This window comes from Aulonocara sp. 'chitande type north' Nkhata Bay, linkage group LG2, assembly GCF_057382095.1.
Source record: "Aulonocara sp. 'chitande type north' Nkhata Bay isolate Kocher_YH1m ecotype deep benthic linkage group LG2, A_spYH_male_GT1.1, whole genome shotgun sequence".
NCBI classification, from domain to species: Eukaryota; Metazoa; Chordata; class Actinopteri; order Cichliformes; family Cichlidae; genus Aulonocara; species Aulonocara sp. 'chitande type north' Nkhata Bay.
Genome location: NC_141345.1, coordinates 24639975 through 24662102, shown reverse-complemented (window position 1 = coordinate 24662102; position 22128 = coordinate 24639975). Strand labels below are relative to the sequence as shown.

The window sequence follows — 22128 nt, the reverse complement described above, 5'->3', positions numbered from 1 at the left end:
TCTATATGTCAGGTTGGGTCTTAGACTCAACCTCTCTGGGTACATCTCAGGCCCTCCAAAGTACAGAGGCCTATCTCCCCTCACCACACTCCCTGCCGGTGGCTGATGCCCTCAGACGTTGGTGTGTTGGTGGTCCAGTGTGGTGGACTGGGGCTGGGCGCGGAGCCCGCGGGCACGCCAATGCAACCCCCTCTGGCCTCTGCTCTGTAGCTGCGGGGTGACCTCTCGTTTGGGGCTCTACTCAGCTCTTCCCAGGAGGGTGGCACGGTTCCCCCCCTTTTAGTGGTCCTCCTCGGGTCCTCGTACTCTGGGGCCTCTGGCCTCTGATCATAAAAAATGTTTTGTTTAGTTCAGGAAAACTAATTCGTTGTGGGCCGTCTGAAAGACTCAGCGTAGAACAACAAGTCCCAGAAGGCATTGCGATAGGCGTCGTTATTGTGCATTGCGTCATGGAATGTGTTTTAGAAAGTTCCATCGGATTCTACGGAAGGTCGCCATTTTTGAAGACGGCTGTACGGTCCGTTTTTCCGCTTTCTTTTTTTCCTCAGATATTTTTATTAAAGTTTCTGCATCCATTTTTACAAAAGACAAATTGAACAATATGCCTTTTTCTTTTTGAAGAACATAAAACAATATGAAACATACACTCCCACCTCATAATTATATTAGTACCAGTGGGTGTACAAAAAGAAAAAAGAAAGGGTCCAATCTAATAATACGAATACAAGATAACAGTTCCTGAGTGTACAAGAGAGATGTGGAGAGTTTCAGAGCCCACACCCCCACACAGACACAGAAAAAACAAAACACACAAACCAAGAAAAAAAAACAACCCACAAACATAATGAGTGGTCAGCTTAGTTGTAGAGATAAGTCAAATCTGTAAGAGAAAAGAAATATGTATAAAGTGTATAAAGTAGGTAAGCCATCATAAGGCGCAGGCACAATATAGTCCATATACTTAAACATCTTACTTAAACATAAGATAAAATAAAATAGAATAAAGTCTGAGGGCCGTCTGAAAGACTCAGCGTAGAACAACAAGTCCCAGAAAACATTGCGATAGGCGTCGTTATTGTGCATTGCGTCATGGAATGTGTTTTAGAAAGTTCCATCGGATTCTACGGAAGGTCGCCATTTTTGAAGACGGCTGGACGGTCCGTTTTTCCGCTTTCTTTGTTCGTATATTTCCACACAGCCGCAAAAGTATCGGCTTTCTAACTTGTAACTGTGAAATAAAGGTAAGACGAATTCCCCTGTCTCTGAAAATTACTAATTTGGTCCGGTTTTTTCAGTCATTGGGCGTCTTTACTGCTGGCGTTTGCTCATGAGCTTCAAGAGTCGACGCCTTGCTAACATGGTAGTTGCGTGTCTGATTATTACCTTCCACCTCCTCGGAAATGTTATAACTGGCTGAACAGAATATGATGCGCTGCTTTCTACAATGTTAGTCATTCTTAAGTACGATCAGATAATCATGTAATGTTTGTTTCAATGAAATTAGCCTGCTAAAGTACCATTCGCGGTGGTTTAAGTACTCGACGTGTACATAACAAGCTAACTGCAGCTAACAGCTACCGTGTGCTTTATCCCTACACTGCTAAGCAGTTTTACACAAGCAATAAGCAAAAGCTTCAGATTGTGTTTGACTGAAAGTTCTTACAGTTTGTGCAAATACAAGCGGAGAAGCGCAGGTGGTAGATGGACAACATGGAGCCCTTAAAGGCCCTTTGCGGTTACCGGGTCAAAACGTCGACCATACGTCCACGTTAGGCCTCATAACTTGTTTGTTGGGGCTTTGCAGTTGTATTAATGCGTCTTTACCTAGCAAACATAACATATTATGAAATATTTGATATCTTAAACTAGGCTAAATTTAGTTTTCTTATTGTCCATTTACCTGTTTTGTCTTTTACCCCGAACAGCTTGCGTAAAATGTGGCTATAATAGTCACAAAGCCTCGTGTCCTATGATCAGATTGCTAATGTGGCTGTTGTTGTGGGTAGGGTGTTACATGAGCAGAACAAAAAAGTTTAATAACTGTAAGCTGAATTCAGAACATATTCAAATAATTTTCTATAAATGAAATTCCTATTAAGGTTCTAAAATGTTAAATCTATGTTAATGATTTCAGCATTATTTGCTTAGTCATTAGTGCTTGCATTTCAGCTACAATTTAAATTTCTTCATTCACGTGTAATGCAGGGTATTGGATCTCTGCCAGTAGGATAAGGGCTCTTTCTAGGAAGCTGTTTATCCTGTAGCTGAGGTCATGTGACCATGACCTCAGTAGGATGCAGTTCACTAGATGATAAATAATCAGATTTAACACTTTCTGAAGTTTCAGTAGACTTTAGTTCTACCCAATTGACATGTTTTGTTTTCCTTTTTTAAAATTATCTACCCATCATGTCTTCCAGATGCGCCACTCAAAGCGAATGCGCTCCCCTGGCATCTGGCTCGATGAGTACAGCTGGGAAGAGAGGATGGAGTGTCGTAAGCGAAAGAGGCAAGATTCACACAGCAGCGAAAGAGAAAACAAATCTCGAAGAACTCACCGACACCACAAGACCTACGAGGGGTAAATATCTGTCAGCATTTATAGGATACCTATTCAAATTCTGAGCTTGTGTTTAGGGTTTATGTCAGCTTAATGTGGAACTGTTTGACTATAACATGTCTTGGAGGTCCAATAGTGTTGTTTTTTTCATTTACTAGTATCCCACATATTTCAAACAATCATTAAACCCAGTGAAACTGATACTGTTATTCTGCATAACTGCATTTAAATTGGTTTACCTGTCAATTGTGTCAAATATTAGCAACAAAAGGTGTAGCTAATGTTTGGTATGATAGGTTTAGTTGGGTCAGACACCCAATATGAGTAAAACCCGTAATACATTACTTCACTTGTGAACAAAGTTCATGTTGGAAAGACTTGTAAAGACAAAATAATCCCCTGCAGAAGGTCATCAGACTGGATGTTATTGTTTTGAGAGACCTCTAGTGGCAGAAGTTATGTTTTGTGGAAAGGCTGTTTGTATAATCTGGCATTGCATGATTGCAACAGTTGATAGCAAATTTTTGATATCTTTAAAACATTCAGTGGTCTTTAAAAAACAAATTGAACATAGAACCAAATATACAGCTCCTGAACCTTGAAGCTCGATCAGCAGGAATGCCAAAAATACCAGTACATACCTTGGCACAAAAAATGCTAGTTGTTACAGTGTTACACTGGGGAAAAACTGTTAACTGTGCAAATAAACTGTAATTTAAAAAATAAAAATGAATGTACCTTCAACCAGTACTTAATGAGTCAATTTGTGCCGCTTAGAGAAGCACAAAAACACGATATGGGGCAAGTAACCAATAATGGCCTGCTCAATGTGGCTGATGCAGTATATTTACAAACCATTAAAGGTTTTTCCTGCATTTCCAAATAAAAGGGTGTCCATCAGAGGTTTTCTCCTTCCACCAATATGATATATAAATTCACTCTTTTATCAAATGGCTCTAAATACCAGGACTACTTGGCAGTATGTGGACAAATCATGCTTATGTGTAGAAACTCCTAAAGGCCCATAAATTGGTATTAATCTATATTGGTTTATTTTTTCATAACGGACAAATACATTTTTGTAATGCTGTAAGTCTTCACTGTCTCTGTAATTGCTGGTAGAGAGGAGTAGGTGCTGAGCTGCATGCATACTGAATGTATTGTACACAGGATTTTTTTCATTTTATTTTTTTTACAGCTTACGTTAATCAAACTTGAGCCAATTTGAATGAAAGCCTGCAATGGTGTCTGCTTCAATCTAGAGCTGGAAGTAATGGTTTGGCATATTGCGTTAGAAGCCCTGTAAGCTCTTGTTTTGATGAGCATGGGAGTTGGTGTTGACTGTGGGTGGAGTACTTGAAGGTGACTTGTTACAGACAGGTTTATTTACTTTGCCCTGCTTGTTCAGCTTGTTGGAACACACTGGGTCCTTTGTCTTGTACAGGCATACTCCATAATACAAATGGATAATGAGCACTTATGTAAACCTTAAACTCAATGTTCATTTACTTAATGTGTTCACCAAGGTTGTGTCCACCAAGGTCATGTTTACTGCGTTTCAACCTTCATGGACAGTGTGTGACACTCTAAATGTGCACGTTAAACTGTCAGTATTCTTTTCTTTTTCTTTTTTTTCCTTTCAATAACACAAAACTCAAAGTAAAGTGGGTTGGAGACTTGTTTTGCTGTTCCCAGCTTTTTGTGAGTATGCTTGAGGATTCATAAGGTTACATTAGATGTTTTCCAGATCTACTCTAATTTTAATTCTGTAGAGAGGCAGACTTCATTTGGAAGACACTTGACACCACCAGGGTGCTAAGGCTCTAAAGGTTTCTTGGTCTTTTTTAGATACTTAGGTGCTAAAATCACATGCTAGGTGGGAGTTTGCGCCAAGTTACTGGAAACTTTCAGCCTTATTGAGGAAATGGCGAGTAAGGTAGTGTATATGCAAGTAAACAATTATGCAAGGAATAAATGGAATTTTCCTAACACTCAATTTTCTATTGGCTCAAATGGTACCATGAAGGTGTTGACTACCAGCTTCCAAGATGCACAGGTGTGGAATCGCAGATTATATTTCGCACCATCAACTATCAATGTTTTGCACTTGAACTCTGCCAATGTGGCTCTCTGTCAAGGTGAATGCTTTATTAAGAGGACATGCCTTGGGCTGCCAATGAAAAGCTGTATAAATGTTAAAAAAATGCCCAGAAGTGTGGTGTTACATGTTGCTTTGCCAACTTGCAAATGGGGTATTTCTGTTGAATCTATAAATAAATTTGTTTTCTTTAGTTGAACCCCTTATTGAACAGGATGTGGGGTGTTTGGTGGCTGTAAACCAGTAGGTTGCTAATTCCAAATGTTACATAAAAGGCTCCTGGATAGAGTGTCAGGCGATAAGCGTATCATTAGCACTCTCACATCCAGTCTTCAGTTTAGAGCTTGATCACAAACAAGGAGCTGGACTGTTCTTACCTGAGCCCTTATGCGTGCTTTTCATCTGTTTGTGTTCTCGTTTGTTTGACTGCAGGCACTACCTAGAGACCCGTAATCTGAACCAGAGACTGGACTCTCGAGAAAGGGACCATAGCTGGGACATGGCCTGTGACGAGGACAGCCATGAAAGCAACTGCAAGGAGAGAGACCGCGATTGGCACCACTACAGCAAGTCCTCTGCACGTAGCAATCGCAGCAGGCGAAGCAGCCGTAGCCGTAGGCACCGCGATAGAAGGCGCCGGCGGAGCCACTCTCGCCACATGTCCTCTTCGGTACGGGAACCTCCTTCTCCTCTCTACCCCCGCCCCTTCCTATCTATACCACCAAGATGAAAGGATCATTACCACTGGTGTTTAGCCAATGCTTAACACCCATTTCTTTGTCTTTCTGTATCTGTGCGTGTGTCCTACTCCTTACTATTAAGCATGATTTCCAGTAATGAAACGTTTGGGGGGGGGGGGAGACTCGGGAAGTAATGGATTGTGAGTGTAGTTTTGCAAGAGAAAAGTGGACTCATTATTTGTTGCTGTGATCATAGTGGGCAGTCATTTGACGTGATGGTAAATGGTAAAGCTTTATCCGAAGAGTTAAAAAGAGCTACATGTAGAAAGACTGTAATCAAGTTTAGTTTTTTTTTCTGTACTACTTTGAGAAAGTCTCTCATCTGTAAATCTTGTTGCCATGTTTTTCTTCTGTAACACACACTATGTGGTGGCTGCCGCCCAATTTCTCTGACGGGGCTGAATTTGAATTTGGCTGCTCCGTCCTTCCGTCCATTCGCCTGATGGTGTTACTGAACGGGCTGAATCTATCCACCCCTACAACTCCCCCCCCTTGGTCCGGTTGAATGAATGGCGATGTCGCATTGTGGTGGCCTGGTGCTGGCTGGCTGATGGGTTATTGGTGTGATGGCGGATTGCGGCGGTTCCGGTGCAGAGGAGGAGCCATCACCGCAGGAAAAGATCCAGGAGTTTTGAGGATGATGACGAGGGTCACCTCATCTATCACAGTGGAGACATGCTAAGAGCGAGATGTATAGAATTATATACCTTTTCTTTCTACTGTTGTTCACACTTTGTCTCTTTCACTCTCTTGTTGTCTGGTTTTTATTTCCAAACATTAATTTAGAGGCTGAAATATTTCGTCCAGTAGACTTACATTTTTGGTTTAGACATTGATTGTCAGTGTTACATTTACTGCTGAGTTTATTGCCAGTCTTAAGAAGACTTTTACTGTAGTGTAGCTAAACAGAGCAATATAACATCAGGCAGTGAACCACCAAAAGGTCAGTTTTCTACTGTCATTGCTAAGTGTCTAACTTCTACTCTTTATTTTCTGTAGATGAGATTGTGTGTACTCTAGGAGAGGGAGCCTTTGGGAGAGTCGCTGAGTGCATTGATCATTCAAAGTAAGTACTATCAGGAAAGAAAAGGAAAAATGTTCCTGTTAATGTAATGTGGTCATTTACTGCTGTATGCTTTTAGGTTTAAATATAAAGTCTTGTATTTCCTTTTGTTTCAGTGATGGGGCTCGAGTGGCTCTGAAGATCATTAAAAATATAGACCGCTACCGAGAGGCAGCTCTGTCTGAGGTAGAGGTCCTTAAACAGCTGAATTCCCTCGACACTGATAGGCGATAGTAAGTTATTATCACACAGCGATGACAACATACTAAGATTTATATAGCTCTACATGCTGTGTATATTAACATCTTCTCTTCCTTCCTTTCCCATTAAGTGCTTGTGTTCATATGCTGGACTGGTTTGACTTTAACGGTCACATTTGTATTGCTTTTGAGCTGCTTGGGCTCAGTACATACGATTTCCTCAAGGAAAACAACTTCCAACCTTTCCCCATTGACCACATCAGACGCATGGCCTACCAGATTATTCGAGCTGTGCAATGTAAGTAATGAATACTTGCTCTGTTTGTGTGCAGAAAGCTCAGCAAGTTAACATAAAAGATCGGGGTTAAAATTGTTTTGTTTTTTAAAATGTGATCTTGTCTTTCAGTTCTGCATAAGAACAAGCTGACGCACACAGACTTGAAGCCTGAGAATATTCTCTTCATAGAGTCAGAATATGATATGGAGTACAATCGTGAAATGGTAAGGTTTTGTTGATATCAAGTACTGGTAAAAGGTGAAATATTGTATGTGGGAGCAGCTGTGGGAGCTTTACGGTTGTATTTTGTTCTCAGAAAAGAGATGAACGAACGTTGAGGAATCCAGATGTGAAAATTGTTGACTTTGGTAACGCCACATATGACCACGAGCATCATACCTCTGTGGTGTCAACACGTCACTACCGTGCTCCTGAAGTTATTTTAGGTAAGTAGCTGTTTTTAAAGCACCGTGCTGAAGCTTGAGACAACCCCTGGGGTGGTGACTAAACGATTTTACATGGTGTCCTTCAGATCTAGGGTGGGATCATTCCTGCGATGTCTGGAGTGTAGGCTGCATACTCATTGAGTATTATCTAGGAAGTACTCTTTTCCAGGTAGGTAACAGTACATGGCAGATACACAATCCTGCTATTTGGCATGCCATTGAACTAATTCAGGTCATATTGTTTCCTCATTCAGACACATGACAGCAAAGAGCATCTTGCTATGATGGAGCGAGTCCTGGGCCCCATTCCTACAAACCTCCTGGAGAAAACAAAGTAAGGGTTGATTGAAAAAGCTGTTTGTTAAAATTACTTACTTAGAACTAGAAATTATATAAATTTTGATTATGCATGTTTATATACAGAATTGACAATGTGGAATGAATTGACTTTAAAAACAAATGTTCTGCAGAAAACGGCGATATGTTCACAGGAACAAGCTGGATTGGGATGTACATAGCTCTGCTGGGAGATATGTCAAGAAACACTGCAAACCCCTCAAGGTAAGAATAACTGATGGAGAAGACCGTAAGTCAGAGGTGGAGACGTGTTTTTATCGAAAAATGTTAAAATCAACTTTCTCGGTTCTGTCAAATTATCCCGATTGTGCTCTTTAACTTGGAAAATATTGGTTGTTGTAAAGCAATAAACAATGGCTTTAGTAACAAACCCATAGAAACTGATTAACAGTTGTCATTGTTTTTGTTTTTTTTATGTCATCAGCATTACATGATGTCAAAGCGCGAAGACCACCAGCAGCTTTTTGACCTGATAGAGAAGATGATGGAGTATGACCCAGCTAAGCGCCTCAGTCTTGAGCAAGCCCTCCGACACCCCTTCTTCGCATGCTACCACAAGAGCAGGGGCAGAAGCAGGCGCAGTAGCAGTAATAATAGCAACAGCAGCAAAAAAGACAGCTCCTGAACCTGTAGACATCTGGCATGTGACCTCAGTTAGTCTGGCTGTCTCAGGCCAGTCTCCACTTCCTGCCTCTCTGGGAGAGGTGTAGATAAACTGACTGTATCAGTCCACTGCCCCACTACACTGTGTCCTGCCCTGAAAACTGTTTCGTCTCATTTGTTAACCAATTATATTCATATAGATGACATTTGTGATGTAATGAACCCACCATAGTTGATATCTATTTATTTGCTCATGTAATTTAAATTGTATTTTCTGAACATGTACGGGAAGAACTTTTTTTTTTTTTTTTTGAAGTCCAGATTTGTCAGTGTTCTCTCTTTGCAATGGGATATAGGTCATTGGTGAATGAACAGATTGAGAATCTCTTAATCATTAAGTGTCTTGAGTAATTTATTTAGGGTTGATGTTTAAAAAAATAAAATAAAACACACAACTATTGGGGCAGAAAATCCTTGTACATAGTACTAAGCTTGTTTTTTGTTTTGTAGTTTTTGTTTCGTTTTTTTTTCCCACTGAATGGTTATGTAAATTTTTGTGAAATACATTTTCAATAAACAGATCACAAACTATTGAGTTTGGATTTGTACATGGGTTGCAGTAGTTGCCTATGTCCTCATGATGGCGCCAAACAGCTAAAATACTGAAAATTTTAAACAGTCTGAGGCCATTATTACTAGAGCTCGTTGTAGCAGCTTGAGCTGAACTAGAGCCTCGTGTCCGTCTTAGCGCGATGTCCTACTAATAAAAGGGGGGAATATTAAGTGAAGATTGTTCGAGGATTTCAGCCTGTCTGTGTGACCTAACCCTGATCACTGTCAGACTTACAGGATCAACTTACATCTCAAACTAGTTAAAAGGCCTTTTTAAAGCAATGATTTTGTCCTCTAAGATTAAAGGACCGTAACTGGTTCAGCACTAAAGACTGTGCAGGTTCTTTTTCTCCTTTGTAAATGATCCTGTTTTGTATTAGAGATGGACAAAAACAAGCCTTCAGCGCCCACATATCTCCTGAACATCCTCTGCTGCTGCTCTCATTTAAATAAAATGGACTGCATTGGCTTGGAAGAGTTTACTACTATAATATATTCATTTTTATTTAAATCACAGGAACCAACCCGGATTTTCCTGACTGATCTCAATTATTTCAGCCAAATCTGTTTCATTTACAGCTGTCAATCTAAAGCCTCCCACGTGGTCTTCAGGGCGGGCGCATCTCGACTAGTTGAATGTGCAACTTTTAGGTGGGCAGTTGCACTTGCACGTGCATGTAGGATACTCAACAGAAAACGTCCTGGAAGTCTGGAGGCGCGTCTTCTGCGGCATCCAGATTACTCCCATCTGGTGCAAACCCGGTGCGCGCCGCTGCTGCCTCTTATTCCAGGACTAATTTCAGTCAGCGCTTTGAACCCCGAGCGCACTGCGCTGTGGCGGAGTGTAAGTGAGTGCGTTAAGTTCGAACTAGGAGCCTGAATACGGTTTATATTTTAACAACGCCAAATACAACAAAGTATTTTGGCCATTTCTGTTCAGCAAGAGGACTTAGAAGTAGGATCGCACCATGGATACGGTCGGCGACTCTATCGGAGAAAGTAAGCCGGTGTGCCAGTGTACCCCCAAGTCCCGGAGCCAGCGATGGGTGCCAGGTTTCCCCATCGCTCTGTGCTTGCTGATGTCGATGAGCTCCATCACCGTGTGTCTTCTGATGAGCTTGAAGACCTATCAGCTGGAGAACCGACTGCAGATGGAGTTGGACAAGGCGTCTATCTTCCAACACCCGAAAAGGGCGTTCGTAAACGAGGATGGGACCCTACTGTCAGAGTTGAGCACCCCAATAGGAAAGCTCGTGGAAGAGGTACATGTCTGTTGTGGATACGCAGTGATTGTCGTTGATAAATACATGTGCTATGCGTGTGGATGTCTGCTCCCCGTGCCCAAACTTTGCGCAATAACGCAGAACATGTGTTGTGTGCGCAGGCAGACTTGGCAATCGTTGGCAGTTGTACCCTAATTGCCTCCCCACCACCACCCCAAAATCAGTTAATGCACAGTGTTAGGAATTGAAAGGCAACATGCAGCTGGCCAATTAGTTTGCGGTTGCGGCGCTTTATGGGGTGACATAACCGTTGATGATAGACACCAAACTAAAATGTTATCACATGGAAAAGAAATTAAGCAAACTCTTCTCATTTGGAGCTGCATATAATAGCAGAAAGATCATGATCTCATAACTGTTACTTAGATATCTTGAGAACATTATTTTGTTCTCTTAATCCCAATTTATTCCCATTTAAATTAAACTGAAATCTCATTCTCAAGGAACTGTTAGAGTTAGTGTAACGGTACTATTTTGCAACTGAGTGCATTCATGCATATTTATAACGTACTGGAATTTGCTCTTTCTTTGCAGAAAGTGGTGGCTCTGACGCCAAAAGTGCGGCCAGCGAGGGATGTTGGCCAAGAGTGCTCCTGTCCTCCAGGTACCTGTGTGTCTGTACCTTAAATGCCACCTACCAAAACACATAAGCAAAACACTAAAACCCTCCACTCTCAGGTAAACGTTAACGACTGAGCTCGCAAAAGCTTTTGGCAGCCCCCCTCGGACTCTATGTCTGTGTGTATGTGTGTGCGCATGTTGGAGGGTTACAGCCCCCTAAAGCCTGGGGTAGGGCCCGCAGAGCTCAACACTCAGCAGATCAGTGGGACAGATCAGTGGGACTGGGATGTCCATCCCTGAGCCTTTCGGCCTTATGCCACTTTAATAGATGGAGCAGTCCTGTGCCAAGATTGGCCACGTTTGGCGTGTGGTGTTCATTACAGGGCCAGTGATAGTTCCTGGTGTGGAGAACAGGGTGTGATCCACATCATGATACACACACACACACACACACATACACACACACTCCCCCAGTATCCCTCTGAATTAAAGAAAGATATAAGGTATTTCTTTGATTTCTAATTACACTGCAGTTTGGCGCAACTTGCGTGCCAAGAGTGATGCATAAACATCAGCTGGAGTACGCTGCTGCTCAGTGCTGGTTTACACGGAGCATTTGGGCTGAGCTTTTAAAGGGGAAACTGTTCTTTATTGACAGAAATCTTTTGGCTAGCAGCAACAGGATGTGTGAGTGTGTTGAAGTTGGCATTCATGACATTCCAGTTTTGTTTTTTTGTTTTTCTTTTTTTTTTAACTCAAGTGGAATCTGGCCACAGTTCCTGCTTGGACACACTTTCTTTTCTTGCTTTCTTGTGTAAAGAGGTAAAGCCAGAAGTAGAGTTTTCAAGGTGCTTATTGCAGATTTGGGAAACTGCCTTGCATGGTTCTTCTTTTTGTTGTTGTTGTTCTTTTCTTTCTCAGTGTTTCTGGGTGTGAATAGCTGTGCAACAATAAGAACAGGTGAAAGCATTCACAAGTGGAATTTCTGGCCCGCTTTCAACACTTTGTGCTTTCCATCCAGAAGCGTGCTCTGCTGAGAAAAGCTTGTTGGTGCTGCCTGCTGGGTTAGAGGAGATACTAATACTGCTAATTTAGGTTTTAGGTTTATTATTTATAAATTTATTGAATGCAGTTCCACTCCAAGCACTTTTAAATAAGAGATATGCAGCACACACAGAAATGCAGACGAGGTGTTTTTACTCCATTAGATCTTATTATTGTGTCACACGTTGCCCCTCATTTTCCTATAAATCCCGTAAACCGCTGCGTAATCGAGTGGTTTTGGCACTGATACGATCCATAACAGCTCTTCAGGAGTCTATTTAAAGTCCTCTCTAGATGTGGTGGTTTGTTTTTGTCGAAACAAAAGGCTATTTTGTTTATTGCAGCTTTGATGCAATAGAATGCTTGTGGACATCTATTTTTTTCCACGTCTCAGCGATTTGATTGCTCAACACAGACTTGTTAACATTTCTCTATAAAAATGTGTTTATTTCTAAGGAGGGATTTCCAGAAAATAAATGCTTTATTTTCTTCTTCTTTTTGCACGTTTTTATGAAAAGTATCGCGTATTTGTTTGCGTCCTTGGACGAGGGTTTGGGCTTCATGTCGTGGTCACACGTGGTCCTACGCTGCGTGTGTCGTGCAAGTCTGAGTTCGTCTCAGAGCCTTTGAGGGGCCGACGGGAAGGGCGGGGGGGGCTCCTCTCTCTCTCAACGCGACACTGTAAGATAAGACCATCTTCTCCCCTTTGGTTCCAACTCTCACCGCTTGAAATTTGATTCTCTTACCAACAGGATCACAGGCCAAGGTATTTCTGCTTGTATGCGTGTGAGACACAAACTACCACACTGCATGAGTGGCATTTCTGCCATTAAGTCCGTGCCCATGCCCTCCACATCAGGGTGCTCACCTTTCACTAAGCATGAGGCCAGGAGCCCAACAGGGGGCAGCAGCTCTGCAGCAGCGTTGGAAAGAATGATGCAGAACTCTTGGTTGACACTTTTTAGTTGAAAGATGTTCCTCTAATGGAAAAAAAAAGTAGTAAAGTATTGTGAAGGCCAGCAGACCCACTAACTGTAAATGGTAATGTCCCTCAGGCTTTCACTTCAGGGACATTTACCTCCAGCGTCCTCCTAAAGGCAGCAGCACTGGGCCTCCTCTGTGTGCTCACAGATACAGCACGGCCAGCCGTTGTTAAGTCAAACTGTCACTAAATGCAGCTCTGCTTACGAGCTTCAGGTGTTTGCAATTAACACCCGCCTACACCCTCAACGCACACTCAAGCAGCACATGCACACAGACGTACACAAACATTCGCGTACACAGGCGTTCATTACTTACACATGAGCACAACACCTCTAAGGTGCCCCGACTAATTCGAATCATGTGGGGACAGCATGTGTCCTGCGAGGAAGGAGTGTATTGTCATCTAAGCAAATTGCGCTTAAAAGCTGTTTAACAGGTCTGATACTTAGTAGGGGGCACAAAGTCTGCCAGCACTTTGGCGAGTACCAGCCTGAAAATGACTATAAATAAACCTGAGTCAGCAACCAGCGATGGCTCTGCTGAATGAATGGGTGTTAAAAATATGTTGTTTTATGTGTGCTATGCTTGTTTTCTGCTATACGTGAGGACTGAGCGCCTTCAGTGTGCCTAATGCATCTGTGAGAGTCTGTGGTGTTCTTGTATGTGATGCCACGAGGTCAAACCCCTGGTTGTGCAGTCAGATTAGATTCCATGAGATAAGAAGAGGTCATTAGCACACTAAATGGGAGCACTGGGCCCCCTATATTCGAGTGTTTGTGCATAGCATTCTCACGTTGATGTATTTAACATGTGCCGATACCAACAGAAGTCCTACATATATATACTCTTGACGCCTTCTGCAGCAGGGTGATGTTTAATCGCTTGAGAAATGCACTACTTCTTGTGTGAAACCCTCCAGGAGTCTGTTGGCGTTAAACATCCCGGCATGGGATCGGCCTCTCACTCTCACTTAAGGGCAGCTGAATGCACTCATTGCCCAGCATCGTGCTCTACCACCTGGAGGCGGGGGTGGAGAAAAGTCTTTTGGGAGATGGAGACCCAAAGCGGGGCCAGCAATCACCCCTCCCTTCAGGCTGCATTTTGTTTAAAAGCCATAATAAATCAGACAGGAAGCTTGCTGCTACCTATGCAATGTATTGCCACAGAAGAACACATATAAGTTTAATTTATTACCACTTTAAAACAATAACAGCAGGAAATTTTGTTTTTGTACGCCATGTTTTAGATTTGTTACACTGTAGCTTTGGGCTGGGACGGCATTGAAATGCTGGACCAGAGCACATGACCAGCTCTTTGTGCACGATTGTGAGTCCTTTGACTTCATGTTTGTACTTGCACCCGTGTATTTCTAGTACTTGTGTTTATTTTGATGTCTGCAGGTACACGGTTTATTATGTCTTGAGGTGACTGAATACATTGCTTTAGGTATCATATGGCATCAATATCCTCTCCCCTGTGGCAACAAGTAATAACCTGATGCCACAGGGGAGAGGGGTAAAATTGACAATTTTCAGGAGACAAAATCATCTCTGTCCTGCTGGCACACGGAGTTAAGTGTCTGTGCACGCATACTCATACTTGCAGATATCAGTTGGACCGCAGCGTCTTTTTTCCAGCATAAATCTTCTTCTGATCCAGGCAAAGTTGTAGTGCAGAATAAAAATATGTTCTACATCCAGCTGACCTATTTTTTTCTCTTTGCACCCGTTTTACTTCACACACTGTACTTCTTCATGAGGTGAACATACGAGCTAAATCGATTTACAGTAAGCTATTTATTGAATGTAATTATTTGAAAATAATATTTCAGTAAGACACCGCTGTGTGGTGGTCTTTTATTTGAAAGGAAGTAGAATAGGGCTGAACGATATATCGCATTTGCGATAATATCGCGACATGATCAAGTGCAATTTTCTAACCGCAAAGGCTGCGATTATACTGCGATTATATTATACAATTCATGGGCTGCATCCTCCTGAGGCCGCATTTGTAGACCGATTACGTCACAGCGACGCGCCGAAGGCTGTCCAAATTACTACCATATCCCAGAATTCATAGCGCGGCCCAGCCAAACTCCAGTTTCCAGCAATGGCGGCCGCTACTAAGTTTTAAAATTACTCATACTAATCTTTCTGGGTCACAAAATAAACTTTTAACATATTTTCAGGCGAGAAAGTAGTTGTGTAAACATCAAATATCTGCTCGGTTTATCAAGATATCCCATATTTGCAAAAGTGCTTCGACGTTTTCAGAGGCGTCTGCTACCCACCAGCTCGACAGCTAGCCGGGAGCTCGAGGGTTACTGATGCGGCCGAGAACGGCACAACTCCCGGCACATCATTTTCAGATCACCGCGGAGTTTCGCTGCTCGGGTTAAACGTAATATATAAGTCACTTAGACAACCTAAAAATGTTATTGTTGGGCTTTTTTCAGTGTTTTGTTTGTTCGTGAGTAAATCGGTTTGGCTGAGATTAAAGTTATTAGATTAGATAAAATAAAACTTTATTAATCCCCCGGGTGGGTTCCTCCTTGGTTTTCACACAGCTGACTAAACGTCAAACAGAAAACTTATTAAACAGAAGTATGAGACAGTCGAGAATTTACACCAGTGTCTGGTTATATTTTAGATAGCAAGAAGCAGACGGCCGAGTTTATTAAACTCCACCGAGACAGCGGTGACGCTAATCAGAACTAGACCGTCCAATTTCACGCCTTTAAATTTTAAAGGCGTGTTTGTGTGTGTGTTTATACAATTGCTATTATGTTTGAACTTTATGTGTAATGTTACTGACTGCAGAGATCAGTAAGATGTGTGTATTTTTTATTTATTAGTTTTATTTATTTAATATTATTTTTTAATTGAATGACTGTCTAGTAGTTCACAGATGTCGAAAAACTGAGTGTGGTAAAGCCACTGATTTTGTTTATGTATATTTCTGCAATCTGCACATTGTACTGACTTTCATTTTAATGTTTACACCAGGGTTCCTTGTCAGCACTTTATGCTCAGATGTTTGTAAGCTAAAAATAAACTATTGTGTATGTTCAAATATACTGTTGTGATTGAAGAAGTTAAATAAAAATGTCAGTCATCAATTCATGCATCACCTCATGTCATCATAACAGAGGTCTGTCTTCCAGGAAAGAACAGTTTAAAATTAATGTAATATAGTATTGGCCATACTATATGATGTATTGCTTGTCTTTGTTTAATAATACAGAAGACAAATACCTTAAAAAATAATCGCATATCGCATCGCAATCGCAATATTGGGGCAAAAAATCGCAATTAGATTATTTTCCATAATCGTTCAGCCCTAAAGTAGAATGTTTCCCTCTTCCCTCCTGTGCTGTCCGACAGCCTGCTTTGCATTTAGGACTACATCCCAAAAGACTACAGACATCATTTTCATATGGACAGCAGCTCCACAGCATTTCGTCCTCAAGTTACTTTTTTGCTTCGGCTGACGTGTCGTTAAGAGGAGGAATAAAAATAAGTGATGTATCTTAATTTTTTCTTATTTGGAAGATGATCTTGGAAGGCTTAAGTGTTCTCAGTTTATTTGTAGGAGGAAAGGGGAATGCTGCTTCTTAGATAGCTGGAGATATTTACTTTGGCGATGGCTACGTCTGCATTGCTGAAGTCATGCGCTGAGTGCAGCGATTGAGTTCAAGAGGTGTTTCTAGATCAAAGCCCTTTAACTGGTAGCCACTGTCAAACAAGTAATTTAGTGAAATGGGCTGCACCGTTAAAAGTTACAAGGGGAAATTGCTGAATTTATACATTGTAACGGGTTACAGGGAGGACTTTTGCACATGTGAAAAACTTGTAGGAAACCTTTTTTAAAGGGAAGCTGTGTGAAGTCTGGTGCTGTGTGGCCGACTCAATCAGCAATGCAAGAAGGAAGTCATGAGGTAAATGTATTATTCCCACAGTTGAATGTGTGTGTTTTACAAAAGTACAGTTTGAGAACTCTCAGTTTACGTCTTCTTTACATAACTTTTGGTCTTTTATGATCTTGTTACAGCGATCTTGGTAAGCCAGGGTGAGTGCCAGTGCTTCATCTGTTATGTGGCTAAACCAGGATGGTGTCAGTGAAGTGAAGAGACAACTCGTCTCTATATGAGATGTTCATGTGTTCATGTTCACCAAAGCATTTGCATTAAAGTCAGACTGAGGATGAACTGAAGCACAGCTGGTGGAATCCACTCCAGGTGTGGACATTTTTATCCATGTATCAGCCCTCCTGACCATTGATTAGCACACACACACACACACGCAAACACACACTTGCACTACATAACCACAGAGAAAACGTCCACACGTCTCCCCTCTCTGTCTCTCAGCAGCTCTTTTTATTAAAGTTAGCTTTGTGAAACCACAACGTTTAACAGCGGGGCCAACATTCTTCCTGGCTGGACACAGGCCGGCCAGGCGGCAAGGCCCACGCGGACCCCAGGAGAACGAAGAACTGTCTGAACGCAGCGATCCGCCCTGGGATCGTAGTCCCGATTCACAATAAAGGTTTCTGGATGCAATTATCTGCTGGCATGTTATCATATTATCTGTCAGAATTGACCGAGGCCATTAAAAGCAGGAAATGATGTGAAGCAGTTAAAGGAGGAAGCACAGATTCTGGCTTATTTAAAGAACTTTGCATCCATGTGTACATATTTAAGCATCGTCACCTCTTGGCTAGTAGGGGGAATATCACCTGTTTTGAATGTTGTCAGCCCAATAAATAGCTGGAGCTGGCTAATGAGCAACAGCTATTTAAGGACATGTTTATATTTATGTGTTTTTCTAGACAAGTAAGAGAGCTGAGAGCGGTTTCTCAAGCGCGGCACAGCAGTGGTGCGAGGGCATTAAATAAAAGAATCAGTTTTGAACACAACCCCGACACAAACATAAATTAGATGTTTGTTTTTACCACAGATGGACACTGAATTAAAAATAAAATTCTGCATTTTTGAGGTTTATTGTACATTGTGAACTGAATCAACAAGCTATTTTAAAATTGCTTTACTTAAACATCTTTTAACATCAAGTTAAATCAATTCCGTGGGGAATATAGAGTAAAATTTCAAATGCACATGGCATCAAAGTACAGCTAGACTTTGAAGAACATCTGATGTGCTGCTTTTCACACAGTAATGCTTTGTCTGATGGGCATGATTTGAAAACAGCCATTGTTTGCAGCAGACCAGCGTGCATCAAAAGCATCAAATGTTGTGTTAAACCACAGGGATGTAATTCATTTCTTTAGCCCTGGATTGATTTAGGAGCATCACCACAGAAGTATCCATGGTGTTTCTTTGGCTGGAAACTCAGCAGATGGCCTTTAGAAGATTACTTTAAATGGAAAACAGCACTTATTATAGCTATTGAGTATTTCTAGTTTATCTATATTAGATATTCTGGTATTTTAAGATGTGTTTGGGACATTTTGTCTCATATTTTCTTTCATAATAATCAGTAATGGGAAACAAATACATTTTTCTTCAGGGAGTCCATATTTTCAGGACAAGCAAGTATGGCTTTGCAATTAGCAGTTGCAGGAACTTGCAGAGTGGTGCAGAGCAGACACACAGTGCCAAATGTGGAAACTATTATCGTGTTTTCTTTAATTATCACAAGTGGCAGGTGACAAGGTGAATAGCCTTTTAATGGGGGAGCAAAAAAACTCTTTAACACCACCATGTGGGCTCCTGCTGGCTGACAGCACCGTGATGATGAAAACAGCCCCTTTCTGTGTTATAGTATGAACCTGTTTTATATTAATTTAATTGATTTGTGTTAATTATTTCTCTGTATTCACAAAGATCCGAAACACCTCATGGTGATGTCTTTTGAAGTGTGTTTTCATTGGAATGATAGTGTCACTCTTATCCTCTATTAAAGAATAAAGATCGACAGAAATGAATATCCCATATCAGCCCTTCTGCATTTTTACAGCTCAGTTAATCTGTCAGGAATGTAACAAGGCTGACCCCAGCTGCGGGACGACACCCGTGCAAACACACCTGGATTTATTGGGCAGTTAGCATCTCTGGACATGAACCCAGACAAGCAGATATGCAGGGATGGTGCAGAGGATACTGTTTATCCTTCCAGATGCAGACTGGTAATAACAGTCAGGGTATATCTCTCTTTGGGAGTCACAGAATGGCTGTTGGAGATGTGAAGAAGAGCACTGGTGATCCAGATGGTCTCGCTGTGGCAAACGTGCTCCTGCTCAGTGTAAAAGCCCCTGGATGGACTCGCCACTCTCCCGGCACCTCTTTAATGAGCTGAGCTCATAAAACTGGGCTTGAAACCTTTGAACGGGCCCTCGGCACCACTGGTGCATGTTATTCTGTCATAGCAGGGAGTGCAGTATAGCTCTCAACAACTTAACACCCCCACTTTGAGCAGCGGTTTATTTACTTGTCTCAGGTCTGCTCTCGCTCTTTCTCTCCGTTTGACCTCTCCAAATATGTCCTTCTGTCTGTTATTTCCCCACATCCCTCCCCATGTCTCTGTTTCCTACGTGCAGCCCCTCCCCCATCATTCTGCTCAATATTTATGATTTCAGGAGTTTATATTTAGCTCACGATCTGGTTGGTCTGAGGCTGCTGTACATCCACAGTGGGTCAGTCAGTGTATACATTAACCCAGAGTTCAGCCAGAAGTGAGGCGGGGGAATGGAGCTTGTTATCACACATGCTGTAAACAGACGATGAGGAGATGCAGGGGGACTTTCACGGGAAAAGTGGGGAGTCCCTGAAGGTACAGGCCAAGGTTGTCTTGTATTATAGCTACTGGTGAAGAGGAGCAGTAGCTGTTAAAGGCTATAATCTGCTGACTGAATGATTGCATTTCTAATAAGATGAACAATACGAGCTGGGGTTTTATTTTTTAGGGTTGGTTGAAAAAAAAAAATAATGGCAAAAGTTAGCCAAGCAAAACTCGCAGTCATTCTGCTCTCATGTTTACAACCATATGTAACACATGCAGGGCTTAAGACTAAGCCTCAGTGGCTGCAGTTAAACGATCAGCATCACTCTATGTGAAATGGCCTGTCCCGCCGATCGAGTCATTTATCTCTCTGAGGTTTCTCTTCACTGATTTGAGGATTTCGCGCGCAGTCGTACGCCAACCCGGCGTACCAAAAATGACCCCGTAAATAGATCTGATCGCCAGCCAAGCTTGGGCAGAAGCCTGTGCGTGTTCAAGCTGTATGTCTGTACGTGGGGGTCACCGATTTTGGGTGAATGTTTTTCCAGCAGGCCTCAGGGTGAAGCAATGTGATAATTGGAGCTAAACATGTGTTTATGTGCACACAAACACACACACACACACACTTGATTTGCTGCTATTAAATCAAAACACTTGATTTGTATCAAGAATGCTGTTGCTGCTGCTGCTCACTCTCTAACTGCTTGTTCCGGATGGAGGCACAGGTGGAGGTGGGGTGGGAGGGGGCGAGGAAGGAGGAAATGGAGAAACTTGGAATAGCACAATATATTGCACATGTTGAAACTTTTTATCAGCGTTCCATCTGTTTTTTACATACTGAGCAAGCTTGTGTGCGAGCGTATGCTTGTTTTGTGCGCGTGTCTATATGTGTGGGCTCACCTTGCGTGTGTGTTCCCCACATTTCTGCATACCACCCGACAGCCCATCTCCATTGCCAGCCTCTGCAGGGACTTCTTATCTGCATATTTGCTGTTCCACTCAGGAATCATAAACGAGTCCTGAGTGCATTTTGGGAGCCAGGAGAGTATATCACAGATGTCCAGTCAGCTTGGGTTACACATGGAATATCTGACTTGAACATGTGGACAATCTATCAGGTCTACCATCTCTTTCCTCTCATTTTCTCCCTGCCTGCATCCAAATTTTGTTTCTCTTACTTGCTTTTCCTACTTTTCCCTCTCAGTATTTAGCATGCAAATGCCGCTCTTCTTCCCACATAGTGTTTACACAGACGGAGCATCGGATGTATGTAAAAAGGATCCAATCAGCCTGTTTGCTCATTTTTGTCTCACAGTATTTTGTTTCTAGGGTTGCAGCATCAATGCACATCAATAGGAAGAGGCTCGCAACCCATTTAAACATAGAACCACAAAACAGCACAGATGCATGCTCAAGTTTGTTTGTTTTTTTCACTGTCACTCTTTTGCTTGCTGCTGATACTCCTTAAAGCCGGGGATTCACACTAGGGACTGAGCAGTCTCCACTTTAGTTCTGTTTATTTACTCTGAGTGTTTTCTCACTTTCATGTGGTTCTGATGTGTGATCTGGAACAAGGACAAAGACTGGGATGAGTGGAGAGAACGGGGAGAACGAGACAGCGGCCCGAGGAAGCGCCAGAGAGACTAATGTGTGCAATGTGATTCCCATGAATGGGATTTAAGATGTGAAGTAGACAAATGAAACCAAAGTCTTTCTGTCACTTTAAATTGAAAAAAGAAAAAAAGCTGGCACAGATGAGAAAAAACTGCGGTTGTTCAAATGAGCGAGGAAAATTAAGATGTTATGGTATGAGGCTGGAGATGGGAGGTAGGATTTCTAGCTTGTGGGTTTTTGTCTGGGTGTGTGTTTTTACAGAAGAACAGTGGAATTTATTAGATTTTTAAAAATGGTTCTGATGAAAGCTAATACAAGCCTAACCAGTGAAAACCAGCTGACTGCAGGTACAGCTGCTGTGCTCTAAAGTCACACCTCTGACACATTTTCAGTTTCTAAATCGCGTTTAGTCGGCTGCCGTAGCGAGCTCTGATCTGTCGCTTGTTAGTGAGGCCTTGTCTGCCTGTTAACTCATCCAAATCTGTTTCACCTTGCTGGTGGAAGCCTTAAGATGCACTCACAGCCAAGCACCCTATTTTCCTTTTCTGGTTGCTTTCTCTTGAGGTTGTATGAATAGAAAAAAAACACAATACCATTTTTGGTGCTGTCATTCTCCTGTGAAGAGCCAACCTACTGTAATTTCCAGAAAACCCCAATGCTATTCTATTTTTCTTTTGTCAGACCCAAGTTTTGAACAACTAGTGTACCTGGCTCATTCGGGAAACAGGAATGTGACTGACTCTTTTTAACAAGCTGGTTTCTTGGAGACAGATTTCCTGGCGCCATGGAGCTCTCATTTATTTATTCGGAGCAACAGGTTTGATCAAATCAGACAGACCTGACGAGCGTCTCTCACGTGGCAGATCAGCTGGACAGCCCGTCATCTTGCCCGACCCTTTAAACTGCGTTAACATTCATTCAGTCTGTCTCTGTGTCCTCCTCTATT

At 42.1% G+C, this 22128-nt stretch overlaps 2 protein-coding genes across 2 annotated transcripts in view; both read left to right on the top strand.

The window, feature by feature from the left end:
• The first annotated feature begins 1079 nt into the window (after positions 1–1079).
• On the top strand, positions 1080–8935 carry LOC147337885 (dual specificity protein kinase CLK4-like). The gene is made up of 13 exons (XM_086312475.1): positions 1080–1241; positions 2421–2581; positions 5091–5328; positions 5993–6089; positions 6398–6464; positions 6578–6694; positions 6793–6959; positions 7068–7162; positions 7255–7384; positions 7471–7553; positions 7639–7718; positions 7855–7945; positions 8166–8935. The coding sequence occupies exons 1-13, from the start codon at positions 1095–1097 to the stop codon at positions 8364–8366; spliced, it is 1674 nt and encodes a 557-aa protein (XP_086168601.1). The 5' UTR covers positions 1080–1094; the 3' UTR covers positions 8367–8935.
• Positions 8936–9594: 659 nt separating this feature from the next.
• The window catches only part of col23a1b (collagen type XXIII alpha 1 chain b), a 126525-nt gene continuing 113991 nt past the window's right edge, over positions 9595–22128 (top strand). The window contains exons 1-2 of the mRNA XM_086312462.1: positions 9595–10218; positions 10774–10843. Of these exons, the coding sequence (XP_086168588.1) occupies positions 9925–10218; positions 10774–10843 (364 nt within the window). The 5' untranslated portion in view covers positions 9595–9924. The remainder of the gene's footprint in view (positions 10219–10773; positions 10844–22128) is intronic.